The sequence below is a fragment of the Erinaceus europaeus genome, chromosome 7 (genome assembly GCF_950295315.1).
Source record: "Erinaceus europaeus chromosome 7, mEriEur2.1, whole genome shotgun sequence".
In the NCBI taxonomy this organism is placed as follows: Eukaryota; Metazoa; Chordata; class Mammalia; order Eulipotyphla; family Erinaceidae; genus Erinaceus; species Erinaceus europaeus.
The window spans coordinates 30824101-30840396 of record NC_080168.1 but is presented as its reverse complement, the minus strand read 5'-3'; the positions used below and the strand labels follow the sequence as shown (position 1 = coordinate 30840396).

The following is a 16296-nucleotide window of genomic DNA, read 5'->3' as shown; positions in this document are numbered from 1 at the left end:
TGAAATGCCATGCCTGGTTCCCTTAGATGAAAAAAATTTAAATTGTAGACTGAAAGCTGACACACAACTTTTCAGATAGAAATTTTAATACATTGGATATATGGAATCATATTGGGTCACTTTTTTATTCAAGTATTTCATTGGAGGAGTAATGGCTTACAGCGTAGTTTTTGACACATGGGTATAATCTCTCATCTCCCTTGATAGATGTGTGCACAGCACAATCACCCAGCATGGCTCCTTTCCCACTATCAAGTATGAGGATCCCAATGCCTCTTCAACCCCTCCTAGCCCTCTTCCTCCATAGCCTTTTGCTTTGCTGCAATATATGACATATTGTGCATGATGACATGTTGTGATCTTATTTATCTACACATTTCAACCCAATTTTCACAACACCATTTGTTGAAGAGACTTTTCTTTCTTCATTTGATGTTTTGGGCCCCGAGGGAACAAGCTAGTTGCCTATTAATGTGGATGTATTGGATTACTTATCAATGTATATAAATATTAAAAGACTGATGTAGCCAGTTTTTATATTTAAAAAGATAAACTGTGTCCTATAGAAATGATACTTTGAACTACTCAGTTTCTCCTCTCATGTCAATGACACACACCCTTAGCACTTCAATTCAAGAGATGGTTACAGGAATACAGTTTGTCCTTTGGAGAAAGTAATAGCTCTCTCAGTTGTTGGTAGTCACATGTAGACATGTTTCTTCTCCTTCTTCTTCTTCTTCTTCTTCTTCTTCTTCTTCTTCTTCTTCTTCTTCTTCTTCTTCTCCTTCTCCTTCTCCTTCTCCTTCTCCTTCTCCTTCTCCTTCTCCTTCTCTCCTTCTCCTCCTCCTCCTCCTCCTCCTCCTTCTTCATTTTGCAGAATCACAACCTAACACATGTATGAATTCATTGCTGCAGGGTAGACTTTTTCATTTAAAAATTATGGAAAGATCAAGAGAGCTGGGGAGAAGAATATATCACTGGATCTTTTTCTGGTGGCAACACACTCTCAAGTAGTGTTGGAGTTGAAACCAGACTGTATATGGGGAAAGGCAGGCATCTTACCAGCTAAGCTATCTTTGGGTCCCTTTGATGAGATTGATGTGTGTGTGTGTGTGTGTGTGTGTGTGTGTGTGTGTGTGTGTGTGTGTGTGTGAGAGAGAGAGAGAGAGAGAGAGAAAGAGAAAGCAAGAGATGGAGATGAGCACCATTCTATAGTAACATATGCAGTACTAAGATTTGAACAAGGATATTTCATAGGCAAGAAATATGTTCTAACTTGCTGCGTCACCTCTGGGCCATGTGGATATGTTGTGGTCCTGGATCTATAGTAAATAAGTGTTGGGTTAAAAACTGTTATTATGCATTGTTGTTTCACTAACAGACTGAAGTCTAGAGATGTAGCCCAGTCAGAGTGGCTGGCTCATAGCAGAGCCTGAATTTACTTCTAGCTTCCGCGAGACATACTGAATTGCACACTCATCAGCCTGCACCATCATCCATTAGGTTTCATTACATTGTTGGCTTAGAGATCACAGTGAGCACGAAAGGGGTGGAATCTGCTGACAAAATCATTTTCGGCATTAAAAGATCGTGCATTCAGATCTGTACACAGACACTAACTAACCACAGACACTTTGGTCCAAGATCTTTTAGTGGTTTACTCATTGCCATTGTAAAGTTATTGAGAAATTTGCTCCAAATATTTCTAAATGAACTGAGAATCATCTCATTGATTGTATCTTATGTAGAAAGAAAGGAAAAAAATATGAAGCTATTAGTGGCACAACATAATTTACTCAGGAAAATAAGCTCCAAAGCACTTTATTTTTATTTCAATATTTAAATTTTAATATAGTTTAAAGTAATCCTAAGCATCTATTTTCATGTTGTCAGTTATTTCCCTTTTGTCTTTGTCTACATTGCTACCTCTACTTTAAAAACTAAGTAAACCCCATTAAAGTCCCACCAAATTTCTTTAAGGCAACAGAACAAATGTTAAAAGTTTATCTATAATCAGGAAATAACTAGAATTGTAAGGCAATCGAGAAAAGAACAAGACTGAAGGCATGACACAGATCTCAAACTATACTATAAGGCTATTGTAATCAAAACTGCCTAGTGTTGGAACAAAAATGGACACGGTGACCAGTGGAATAGAACTGAGATCCCAAAAATAAGCTCTTACACCTATGGGCATTTAAGTTTTGGCAATGGAGCACAAAATACTAAATGGAGGAAGTAGAGTCTCTTCAACAAATGGTGTTGGAAAAATTAGGTTAAAACTTGTAGAAGAATGAAACTGAACCACTTTATCTTACCACAAAAAGGTAAACTTCATTTACTGTCAACTGTAAACCATTAATCCCACAATAAAAATTTTTTTTAAAAAAAGCAAAGTCTGACTGGATCAAGGATTTGGTCTTTAAACTAGAAACCATAAAATATTTAGAGGGAAATATTGTGAACACTCTTTTTGATCTAAGTGTATAGGCATCTTTAGGGACTCAAATCCATTCACAAGGAAAAAAAAATAAACCAATGGGCTACAAGAAATTGAAAAGCTTCTGCACAACAAAAGGAACCACCATACAAATAGAGACACTCCTTAAAGAATGGGAGATCTTTTTATATTATATGTTAGACAAAAAGTTAATAACCAAAATATAAAAAGTTTACCCACACTCAGCAACAATAACACCAAAAAAGGTAACAGCTTCATCCAAGATTGGGGAGATGATATGAATAGAATATTCACCAAAGATCCAAAGAGCTAACAGACAAAAAAAATGCTTAAAGTTACCGATTAGCAGAGAAATGCAAACAATGCTATTATGATAACAATTGTGACAACAATGAGATACCACTTCACTCCTATGAGAAATACATCAGAAAGGATAGTAACAACAAATGTTAGAGAAGTTGTGAGGGTATAAATTAGTTCAACCCCTGTGGAGCACAGTCTGGAGATCTCTCAGAAGACTAGAAATGAATCTACTCTGTGACCCAGAAATTCCTCCCCTGAGGATATATCTTAAAGAAACAAAAACACAGCTATCCAAAAATATCTGTGTGAGGGAGTCGGGCGGTAGAACGGCGGGTTAAGCGCACGTGGTGCAAAGCACAAGGATGGGTTTAAGGATCCCGGTTCGAACCCCTGGCTCCCCACCTGTAGGGAGGTTGCTTCATAAGTGGTGAAGCAGGTCTGCAGGTGTCTATCTTTCTCTCCCCCTGTCTTCCCCTCCTCTTTCTATTTCTCTCTGTCCTATCCAACAACAACAACTATAATAACTACAACAACAATAAAACAACAAGGGCAACAAAAAGGAAAATTAATAATAAAAAATTTTAAATATATATATTCATAACAGCATGATTTGTAATAGCCCCAACTTGTGCCTAATAATAGAGTAGTGGCTAAGAAAGCTGTGGTATATATACATAGTAGAATCTTACTTAGCTGTTAAGAACGATGTAGTCACCTTCTTCACTTTATCTTGGATGGAGCTTGAAGGAATCATGCTAAGTGAGATAAGCCAGAAAGAGAAAGTTGAATATGGGATGATCTCACTCATGGGCAAAACTTAAGAAGCAAAAACAGAAAGCAAAAAAAAAAAATAAGTAAAGTTTTGGCTGGGCTTAGTGTATTGCACCAAAGCAAAGAAATCTGGAGAGGGAAGGCAGACAAGAGGTTGGGGGTGGGATGGCTTTCAGGTCCTGGTACAGCATGATGGACCTCATTTGGGAGTGACAGTGTTTTGTAGACACCTATCTTGGGAAGATAAGAAATTTTACTCATGTGCCAACAACTGTACTGTAAACCATTAATGTCCCAAAAATATACATAGGAACAAGAAAATGAAGTGAACATTATTTTCTGTTTACTTTTAATTCTAGAAAAAATAACACAGTGAAGTGAAACACATAAATGAAGAAGATAATAAATAATTAGATATATAGAACCTACTACGTTTCCCCCACAGTCACTATGGGTCAAGAACAAAATATTGTTAGAAGACAGAAATCTTCCTACCCCTACTTATGCATTGCTCTAACTTTTCTTCCCCTTTTTATTAAATGATTAGACTGAATTTTGTGATGTCCATTTAGGTTATATATTTGTTTCTCTTTACCATTATATAAGAAACTATAACATGTAGCACTTATAAAATTTTCAAGTTATATATATATATATATATATATATATATATATAGTTATACCTATATTATCCTCCTAAATATTATATTATGGTTTGATAGGTAGCTTCAGTGTGTAGAAGCTTAAGTTATAATTATACTGTACTTACATAGTTATGTATAAATCTACTTGTGATTTGCTAGGATCTATAGAATATGACTACAGTATGAATAATCTTTTAGCATCTATCTAGTTCATCAATTCTTTAACTCTGTGTAAGAAACTCTCAACTTATACACTGAGCTTTTTATCTCAGTGTTTTATTACTTTTGTCCAGTTTAAGTTATCTTATAAGTTAGCTGACTGTTTTCCTGAGCTCTTCACATAGTATGAGGCATGTTAAGTTTATTATTTTTTATTTGGGGGATCAGATAACTAAAAATACAGTTGCTTGTGGGTTTATTTCTGTAGCTGTTGCTTCTATTGCCTTATTTCCTTATGTATCTGATTATCTTTTAAAATATTTTATTTATTTTATTTTAATGAGAGAGCCATAGTGTGAGGGGAGAGAGAAGTCAGAGTACTTTTCAGCTCTTATTTATTGTAGTTTTGGGGATTCAACCTTGGACTTTGGAGCCTCAAACATGAGAACCTTTTACAAAACCACTATGCTATCTCCACAGCCCTACTGTCTTTTATATTGCAGTTACCATACTATTTACATATTATTTGTAGAGATGATTTGAATCATAGGATGTAATTATTTTCTTCCTGAAATATAAATAGCTTATATTTTTCTTCTCTATTTCTTCTTTTGGTTGTCAGTATTACTTCTGGGGTTCCATACCTGCATAATTATACCATTCACAGTAAACTGTGTCCCGCCCCCCACTCATGAGAGGGTGAAAGACAAAGAGGAAGAAAGATAGAAAGAAGGAGGGAAGACATTACAACACTGCTTCATAGCTCCTGAAGCTTCTTTCCTTTCGGTTGATGCTCTATTGTGGTGGTCAAGGGCTCAAAGCCAGGTCTTTCTATATGATACAGTATGCTCCACTTGGTGACCTCCCCCCCAACTCCATTTCCACTTTCAAAGACTGACCGGTAATAACAATCACCAATAACCTTAACCTTAAGCAATATTTAGGATTGAGATTTTCTTTTTTTCCCTCTCTCCCTTTCTTTCTTTCTTTCTTTCTTTCTTTCTTTCTTTCTTTCTTTCTTTCTTTCTTTCTTTCTTTCTCTCTCTCTCTCTCTCTCTCTCTCTCTCTCTCTCTTCTTTCTTTCTTTCTTTCTTTCTTTCTTTCTTTCGACATTAACAAAACCGTAGGATAGGAGGGGTACAACTCCACTCAATTCCTACCACCCAGTCTCCATATCCCATCCCCTCCCTTGATAGCTTTCCCATTCTCTATCCCTCTGGGAGTATGGACCCAGGGTAGTTGTGGGTTTTCTGAGCCATTGAAGTAATTAGAAATTAGGCTATGTGCTTGAGGTATTCTAGTGATGGAATTCTATGGAATCCCAGGTTATTGAAGATTGATGAATGCTCTCAGAGTAAAAGCAGCTTCCAGACTGATCACCACTCTGGGTTTGGGGTTTTTTTTCTTCTTTTAATTAGCCTAGAAAATTTTCATTGTCTCTCAAAAAACAATTTGATAGTATATAATCGTATAATAATGTTTAATCATTACATAAGAGTGAATGCTTAAAGTAACCACAATATCCATCATTAGTAGAATGTTACAACAGGTTATCATAGATTGACACTGTGGTGTATTAAGTAGACAATAAAAGGGATAATTATGGTTTGTGACTATGTAAAAATGGAATGTGTGATATAATATTTAATGACAATATCAGAACACAAAGTAATGTGTTTGTTATATAAAACAAGTAATAACTGGAAGGTCAAGAACAAAAAAATACACAAATGACATTTTTATTTCACTGGGAAACTAGGCAACTTTTCCCCTTACAATTTATTTATGTTCTTCACTCAGTTTTCTTAAGAATAAGGCTAAAGTTTCAAAACTTAAGAAAAAGCTGTCATCCTAATAATTTTGCCAAATAATATCAGCATGACACTTTGTTATGTAGAAAAAAAAGAAATCAAAGACAAGTTTGAATTTATAATCTAATAATTAGGAATCAGCAAACAGACCAAACCAGTTCAGCTTTTCTTGTTTTGTCCCCTATGTTATTACGAAAACCATCTAGGCTTCTTGTAATGTTAAGAATATAACATTATAGTGTTTAATGTAAGCGTAATATTAAGTCATCAGAAAAAAAAAAAGAATGAGTAAACAAGTGGTCCAGGAGCTGGCACAGTGGATAAAACACTGAATTCTCAACCTTGAGGTCTCGAGTTCAATCCTCGGCAGCACATGTACCAGAGTGATGTCTGGTTTTTTCTCTTCTCCTATCTTTCTCATAATAAATAAATAAATTCTTAAGAAAAAAGAAAGAGTAAATAAAAAAGTAAGGCTTTATATTTATCATCAGACCTTGATTTAGTTCAATGGATGAGATTTAGAGAAGACATGTCACAGTTATTTGATATTGATTCATCTGTTCTTTTGCTCTCAAGTAGGAAGGTATAATGCACACACAAATTTACATAAAATTATTCATATTTACCTGGGTCCACACTCCCAGAAGGATAAAGAATAGGAAAGCTGCTAGTGGAGGGGATGGGTTGCAGAACTTTGGTGGTGGGAACTGTGTTGAATTGTACCCCTCTTATCCTATGGTCTTGTGGATCATTATTTAAATCAATAAAAATTATTCATATTTAGTTTAGGATATTTAATACTTTTGACTGAGTATAGACTTACACTTTTTATTCACTGCTATCAGTAAATTTATTATTAATTATTATTATTACTATTCAAAAGTAGTTTCTTCAAAGTGATACTTTCTGATTTTCCATCCAGTCAAATTTAGAACCCAATTCCACCACTTTTATTCTTAAAAAATTTTTTTTATATTCATTTATTTATTTTCCCTTTTGTTGCCATTGTTGTTTAATATTGTTGTAGTTATTGATGTCATTGTTATTGGATAGGACAGAGAGAAATGGAGATAGGAGGGGAAGACAGAGAGGGGTAAAGATACCTGCAGACTTGCTTCACCGCTTGTGAAGTGACTCCCCTGTAGGTTGGGAGCCTGGGGCTTGAACCAGGATTCTTACGCTGGTCCTTGTGCTTTGTGCCATGTGCGCTTAACCTGCTGTGCCACAGCCGACTCCCCCACCACTTTTAATCCAATGGTACCCTCCAGCACAAGTCAGGCTGTATATTTCATATTTGCTAAACTGTCAGTTTCCAAAATGAAAGCTGCCAGAGCTGAAACACTGATTTTGATAGTGATGTTTATCTTCTGAGTAAATAGGCTGTTTCATGTGCTACTTACTGCATATTGATGACCCCACAAGCAAATTTGTTACTTTTTATTGATTCATTTTTTAAAATATAACCTAACCTTTAGTTAAATTCTTCCATTTTGGTTCACTAGAAATGACTTTACGAAGAAAAGAAGTCCCATTTGTGGTCAAATACACATAGAAGGACATCAGGGTCCTAAAAATATTAAAATGTCATTTTTGCTCTTTTTCCCTCCATTATCCAGAAGAAATCATCAATCATTTCACCAATCTCAAGATGTTTGTATATCACAATGGAGGAGTAAAAATTTTATGCGAACATTCAGGGACTCTCCATCAGTTTAAAATGGAATTGCTTAAAGAAGAACAGCAACAGCGACAGCATGTGCTCTGTGACTTCACTCAGATAAAGGGAAACGGCAGTGAGTCCACGAGTAATACAACTCTCTGTGAATCTCAGTTATCTGATAATGGAGCCTCCTTTTTCCTATATCACCTGAACAGTTCTCATGCGGGTTATTACTTATGCAGACTCTCAATTTTTGATCCGCCACCTTATGTTGTCAAGATTATCAGCAAAGAGTATTTGCATGTTTATGGTAAGACCTTTTCATCTTCGAAACTTAATTGGACATATTTTAGTCACTAATGAAAATAACTCAAATAAGCATCTTTTGTATTGGAAGGTATTCATTCGTATGTAATTGGAGGCAATCACTTCTAGTAAAAATATGCCATGATGATTTGTTAATAACCATCAGCATCAATCATTGATTTAAAATTTGATTATGTAGACCATGAAATTTAGAAATAGATCATGCTGTTTTTAAAAGCACATATGCCATTAAAAATAAGGAAGACAAGGCTAAAGCCTATTACCTCTGTTCACTTGAGGTTTAACATTTTGATTTTTTGCTGGACTTGTGACTACTTATTTTTTTAAGATATTGTAGACATAGAGAATGGGAAAGCTATCAGGGGAGGGGGTGGGTTATGGAGATTGGGTGGTGGGAATTGTGTGGAGTTGTACCCCTCCTACCCTATGGTTTTGTTAATTAATCCTTTCTTAAATAAAATAAAATAAAATAAACATATTGTAGACTGAAATAGCCTTTCTAGTAATGACATTTGTAAACATATGTTCAGAGTCTTTTGGTTTTTGAATCCTAGTGAGATTGTTATTTTCTCTAACTGTATTTTTTCTAGTGTAATGAAGTAAAACTTTTTTTGTTAAATTTCTTTTTAAATTTGGTTTTAAAAAAAGATAAGCACGATACTGAGAGTAGATTTAATTCTCAGAGTTAATGTTATCTTTTTTCAATGTAGCATCAAAACTTTGTTGCCACCAAAGAGAGTTCTGGTTGCCCATTGGATGTGCAGTTTTCACTGCCATTTTCATTTTGGGATGTGTATTTACATGCTGGATCTCAAAAAAGGTGAGTAATTTTTTTTTTGCTTCTCCTTTGATGAATCGTCGCTGATACTGCTCAACGGAAACTTGACATTTGATTAGCAAATTGAAGGAATTCTCTCCCTCAAATTGTACCTATTAACTAGTCTACTAAATTAGAACAGGAGGTTATTTATTTTATAACTTTTTATTTTAAAGGGTATTTCATGACTTTATTGAGAAATATGCTATTATCATTATTCAAAGACCACTGGGGCCAAGAAAAAGTAAAAATGTAGGAAGGAGGATAAATCATAGAAATAGATCTTTCGAGCTCAAAAAAATTGGTAAATGTGGGCTCCAAATTTAATCCTAAAGTCCCTAAATGTAGAAAAAAGGTGAAACATTAATTGTAAATTTCAGTGAGAAAGTCTTGTTAAGTAACGGTGTAAGTGTAGTTGAGAAACTGCCCACTTCTTTATATTGGAAATTATTGGGACTTTAAATTATTGAGACTTAAAAGAAAATCACTTAAAAAACTACAGAAGCAAGGGCAATAGCAAAAACCTTTCTATGTTGGAAGACATCTTTTTAGTCTGTTAAAATACGTGCTATCAATCAAAGGGTTTATACCATTTTGTAACTAGGCAATTATAATAATCCTCAAGTACAGCTAATATGTGGTCATTGGCCAGTGAAGGTAACTGTAGCAGAATGGAATCTGAAAAGAAAGATCAAGGATGAGGACAGTGGAAAAGGATTTGCAAAGCAGAGAGGGATAAAGGTAACATTGAGGTGATTTAACAGAAAACACCTTTATTTATTTATTTTTATTTATCTTTTTGTTTAAAACCTTTTTCGTAAATGTTCTCCTGTTTTGCTGAAGCCTAGGTTCCTAAATAATATTGCAACACTTAGGGTTACATTTGTTCAAGGGAGAAGAATAGAAAATGATAAAGTAAAAAAAAAAAAAAAAGCAAGATGACACACTGTTTCTGATATTTTTTTTTCCAGAAGTATCAGTCCAGTGTGCATGACCCTAACAGTGAATACATGTTCATGGCAGCAGTGCCCACTCATAAAAAACCAGGACTCACAGGTACAAATTTGTGTGATTTCAGTATTTTATTTTTAATGGGAACATTCCTGGGAGGCTTAATCTTTATATTTTTGTAAAAACATGAATGTTTGCATTAATGTTATGATTTTCATAGGGCACTGAAAAAATTGATGTGTTTGTTAATTGCTACTAAAATTAAACAAAATGTGTAAACGGATACTCTATCAAGTAAATTTCTGTTGACATTTCAAACATCAGGATGACTCTCCTCCACCTTTCATGCAGAAAACTTCATTTTCAGAAAATAAGTATTTATTACATACCAACTTTTAGAAATGTTCTTGTCAGTTATTTATTGTCACTCTAAGGACTAGCACATTAACAGCTTACATGGCTTTGAATAAGCTAAGAATATAAACAGTGACTGTATGTTTGTATATATATTAATATTGCCCCTTTAAAACTATCTTAGTGCAGTAAGCTTGACAATTGAAATTGTGTAGACACATAATTATACAAAATTTGTGCATTTAAAAAAAATTTATTTATAAAAAGGAAACACTGACAAAACCATAGTATAAGAGTGGTACAATTCTACACAATTCCCACCATCAGAACTTGGCATCCTATCCCTGCTCTGATAGCTTCCCTATTCTTTATTCCTCTGGAGTATAGACACAGGATCATTATGGGGTGCAGAAGGTGGGAGATTTGGCTCCTGTAATTGCTTCTCTGCTGAACATGGGTGTTGACAGGTCGATCCACACTCCCAGCCTGTCTCTCTCTTTCCCTAGTGGGGCAGGGCTCTGGGGAAGCGGGGCTTCAGGACACATTGGTGGGCCTGCTTAGGGATGTCCAGTTGGCATCATAGTAACATATGGAACCTGGTGGCTGAAAAATGAGTTAACACATAAAGCCAAATAAATTTTTGACTAATCAACTAAAGACTGGAATATTTCAGATGAAAGTTTGGGGTCTCCATTTTGGATATAACTAGTAGGTCCATTTTAACTATATTCCGTAGGAACCATAACTTTACTAGTTTTTTCCTAAGCCTGACATCTGATATACAGGTGGACCCAAGTTATTTTCTTGGGAGATTATATCATGGCTAGAAAAAGGACTAGAAAGCTGGATCAGGGAAGAGAGTAGCTCCCTAATATGGGAAAGGTGTGTATAAACATTGTTGACTGTAAACCCCATCGATTTGATCTGATCTGGGGCCCATATTCAGCTTAGGAGCCTAAGTGACCTCTACATCCCTGTAGGTCGGAGCTCACATTCTGTGGTCATGAATAGGAATGTTCCAAGTTGCCCCAGTTTCAGGACCCATCTTCCTCAGGTGCTAGACAGTGTATGTTACCCACTTTCCTTCAGAAGATGGAACATTGTCTACCATTGTTGATCCACCGTATTTGTATATTTTAAAAGGAAATCAAGGGCAACCGTGCTGCAGGTGCTTTGATAGAATCCACAGTTACTAAGTTATGACATGCAAACATATATGATTCTTCTTTTACTAAGATTTGGAGAAAGATATAGACTCATCTTACCAAGGTGAAGAAAGAACTTGGTGCAGTATTATTTTGTTATAGCGAATGTGCAAAGAGGGTCTGTTAGGTAGAACACTGATCTTTTCCATTGGGACTGACTATTGCCAACTTGAATATTATTGTAAGTTGAGGAGCATATAGAAATTTGAAAGATCCACTATAGAAAATTTGTAATGCATTTGAAGTGTGTCATGATGCTGAAACTAAACAGTGGTAAAAAGGTCAAATGGAACACCTGCAATCATGGAACAATAACAAATAACAGTAACTGCTCCTTTAGTCCACCTCCTAATTTTATTTTATTTTTTTAAAAGAAAATAATTTCCAGGACATTCAATTCCTTTGGTTTCCCAGAGAGTTCTTACCAAAGTTTTGACATTAGCAAAGAGCCTATGTTGAACTGTCTTACGATTGAAAATTTCATTTTCAGTTTTTGTGCTTACTATAATGCCTTATTTTGGGCAAGTAGTAGATTAGAACGTTGACCTGAGGAGAAGAAGAGCTGAGGCATCAAGGAGAGGGAGACCTCATCAGAGGAAAAGCCAATGGAGATTGCATTATTAAGCTCTTAGCTAGAGGCCACATGTGCAGATGCCTCCCAGAGATGTTCTTTCTGTGAATGGCAATAAGGGTATTTATCTGCTGACTCTTATTCCTACCAGTTTGGGGTTGTCTGCTGGGGGACATTGACTTAAGTCTTCATTTAAATCCTTGGAGGCAGCCAAGCATTGTGCTAGGAGGAACAACTGCTTTAGCTGTGGCCAGAATGAGAAGTAAGCAGTTTCATACTCCACCTGTCAATCAAGTCTAATATATATCAGGGAAGCTCCTTGGAATTCTTCTTTTTGCTGAAAGTATCATGTGTGCACAGTTCGAAGCAGGTTTTAACTTAATGCCTTTGTATAGTAGTCTTGTCACAGTTTCTGTTAGCTAGGTACTAGTCAGGTAGATGATTTCACAGACTTAGAACACAGCAAGTGATGATTAGATGTTCAATTAGTAAACAAATACGTTTACTAAAAGCCATGTGTTTATTACCTTATTACCTGAATAGTGTAGCATGCTATCACAATTTGAGTAGAGGGAGGGAAGACATTGAGGTAGTTCTTCTCTTCAGTTTGCAATGACATTGGAAAAGGTACTTTATTTGCATAGAGGGCAGAGTCATGTGATAGTGTCAAAAGTACTCATTTCATGGCAAAACTTGAGTTGTGTGGGCTTGGTAAAACTTTATGAAAAACACAGCACTGGTGTTCAGTCTCGAAACACAAAGAAGAGTTTGAACTGTCTCTCTCTCTCTCTCTGTGTGTGTGTGTGTGTGTGTGTGTGTGTGTAAGAGATAGTGTATGGGGAGAAAGCCTGTTTTTAAAGAATTTGTGCTATCATGTATTATTTTGTTTACAGGTGTGACCTGTAATTTGGGGCTCTCTGGTACTCAGGCATGAACAAAGTCCTCCACTTGAACCCCAGTCCTCCACTTGAAGTGCAAGATATCTTCATTTTCTGGACTACAGAGAGCCTGACTTGATTTGACTATGTACCTCTTTTGCTGGTGTTCCCTGCAACGTGGATTAGTGATTTTGTGAGTCAGTAGGGATTTTACCAGACTGCTTCAACACTGTTGAATTTTCTCAAAACAAACATTCTTTTTCAGCTAGCTTTATAGAAAGTCCAGCTCATGTGTACTCAACAAATAGACCTCACTGGGATAGAATCCCTGTCTTTACGTCTGCTTCTAGCAATGCACTTGCCAGAAAAACAAACATATTCACAACTTTTTAAAAAAAAAGATGCCAAGGATACTGAATCTGCAAAGCAAATGGGCAGCTAAGCCCCAGCGTCTGTCTATATTTCACTAACAGACTACCTCTTCTTGTAGGATGGACATTTCATTTGTTATCAGACAGTAAAGGGAGATGTTCAAAACTATATATTTTTTATTTCTAAGGTGTCAGTGTGTAACTATGATATCCTAGCACCTGACTACATAGAGCTTACTCTTCTAACTTTTGAATCCCAACCACTCCAGCAAGAGGTTAGTTAGATGCATTATTGTGCTCTTGGTTTTCTGTTTTAAAATACTTCTTTCTCTGAAATGAGAGCATGTCTGCATTACTCCCCTCAGTTGCTTAAAAATATGTATAGTTGTAACCTAATGAATATAGTTTGCCTATGTCCCTCCCCAAATTTCTTTCTCTTCCAAAAAGACCTATTTATCCAAATTCAGGCAAAATGGTTTACTTGTTGACATTAGTAATAAGAAACATCATCCTGAATCAGAAGCAACTAATTTTAATGATTCCATTTCCTGCCATTATCAATGTTTTTATGGTGCTATTAATTTTACAGGATATATTTTTCTTGTAGGATATTTTAAAATTACAAGCAAACAAACAAAACTCCTTGTAGGGTTAATCACTGTCCTGGGGATAAAACCAACAATTTATGAGCATAATAATTGCAGTTCCTGGAGACTAGAGGTCTCATTTGATCAATTAAATGAACTCCCATCAGGCTGCAGTATTCATGCATCTTTGGATGGAATTACAAGGGTTGAAAAACCCCGAGTCAAAGATACTTAGAGATCCTTGTCCCTGAAGTTACTCTGGTAACCACTGTGTGTCTGCTTGCATCTATGACTCATGAAGAAGCCCAGATGTATCAAGGATGGCCAGCATAAGTTCTCCTTGAATCCATTCAGCCTCAAAACTGGCCATGAACCTTCAAGACAGTCTTCTTTCAAATAGGATTTGCAATATGATTATTCTTAGTGGGAATATTTGCACCACTTCCCATCTGTATGCCTAAGGTTCCTGAAGCAGCCACTGTGTATACCACTTTCTAAACTTTAGGTAATTTTTTTTTTTTAGAAATTTTAAAATTTGTAGCTGTCTGCTTGTAGTTGACCTTAAAGGGAATCAGACACCATTATGCATACTTACATTATTTTAAGCATGTGTGATGATGGATGTGTACAGTACAGTACTGACTTTGTAATTTGAACCAAGAGTGATGTTCTCTGTTTCAGCTGTCTTACACAACCTAGCTGAACTTTCAGAGTGTATTACCCTAAGTTGTTCACAGTTTCCATGTGGGATAGGGGTTGGGAGGACAGTCTTCATGTGACCAAACTGGCCTAGTTGTCAATTTTGTGTCGTGAGGCATGCCCTCCTAGTACTGGACATTTCAAAGTGAATTATTAAAGAATACGATTTCTGTGAAATACCTGATTTGAAGAGGAGCTACTTATGAAGTGGAATTCAGCAGTGGTAGGATGGTAACCAATAAACATTTGAGATTCTTCAACTGGAAATAGCCTTGCTGTGTTTTCTTTGGAGAGGGTAATGATTATCTTAGCAGTGTGGGCAGATTTTTATCTTCGTCATGAAAAAAATCATGTTGTTTGCAAGAGTGGTCCTTTCAAAATCTAATATATATATATATATATATATATATATATATATATATATATATATCCACCACAAACTTATAAAAACATTAAAAGCACAGAAATCAGACCATTTTTTCCTAGTTGCCATCTTCTCTGAATAATTTGTATATGCCACAAGTGAGACCACTGTCCTTCATATAACAACCCACAATTGAACCATGAGCATCTAGAAACAAACTTTTTATATTATTGATAATGTTCATTTTTATTACTTCTCTAAAGTAGTGTCTTTCAAACTTTTCCACTGACAACGTTTCCATGTCACAATTAGTTTATATGACAGCACTTTGAAAATTTGCAGACCTTCTGTTTTTTGAAGTTTCAGTTTATTTATTTGCTCACTTATACAGTTTCATATTTAATGGGTAAACTTTTGCTGTGATCATTATTTTATTTTGATGCTCTGAATTGTCCCATTCTTAGTCAACAGGAGTGCATTCAAAGTGGACCTTATGGCCAATTATTCTTTCAGCACTTTCATACTTTCTGGCATAGCAAGAATTCTAGGCTCAATTTGTGATTGTCCCAAATTAGTTATTTATCCAAGAAGCCTTCATTTCTTTGAGAAGAAAATAGCTTTTAGAAGCCAACATCTGCACATTAGTCATGCTCATTACCATTGAGATTTTTCTACTCGTAGGAATCACATCCACATGTAGATGTGAATGTGTGCATATATAAGCTGTGCTTGTACAAATACAAAATATTTAGATTAACATGTGAATATATATATATCAATGCATATTTACACATGTAAGTATGATGTACATATGTATAAATGAAAACATTTACAATATGTCTATTCTTTTCTATTATTTTATTATTTTATGATAGTGAGGAACTTGATTCTGTTATCCTTAGTATATTTACTTATTTGACAAATCCTCTAGTATAAATCCAATATGCTATTGTGATAGCACCCTGCCCCCACCCCCCATGTGATACTCTACCTGGGCTTTGACATCCCTGCTCAAGTCTGAGGCTGGCCAGTTTAGGTTCTGAATTCCCAGTCTAGATCTTTCCTCTCAATGGATGTCCTTCTTGTCCTACAACATATAGGATCTCCAACAATAGGATCTAATAGGATCTAACATCCTCCAACAATAGGATCTAACATCCTATCCTGATTCATTCCACCATCTCCAGTTTGGTGCTACAGTGTTTCCTTGGCCAAGGCTAGATAAATTTATGGCTTGTATTTCACACTGGACCCCAGAGACATCCTATCCTGCTAAAATCCAAATGCCTATAATTAATAGATTATTGCTTTACTTTTTAATATTTTATTTTATTTATTTATTCCCTTTTGTTGCTCTTGTTTT

General features: G+C 35.5%; 1 protein-coding gene across 1 annotated transcript in view; it reads left to right on the top strand.

Annotated features, from left to right (window-relative positions):
• The window catches only part of ICOS (inducible T cell costimulator), a 31978-nt gene extending 17171 nt beyond the window's left edge, over positions 1–14807 (top strand). The window contains exons 2-5 of the mRNA XM_007520477.2: positions 7766–8119; positions 8847–8956; positions 9925–10009; positions 12928–14807. Of these exons, the coding sequence (XP_007520539.2) occupies positions 7766–8119; positions 8847–8956; positions 9925–10009; positions 12928–12968 (590 nt within the window). The 3' untranslated portion in view covers positions 12969–14807. The remainder of the gene's footprint in view (positions 1–7765; positions 8120–8846; positions 8957–9924; positions 10010–12927) is intronic.
• The last annotated feature ends 1489 nt before the right edge of the window (positions 14808–16296 follow it).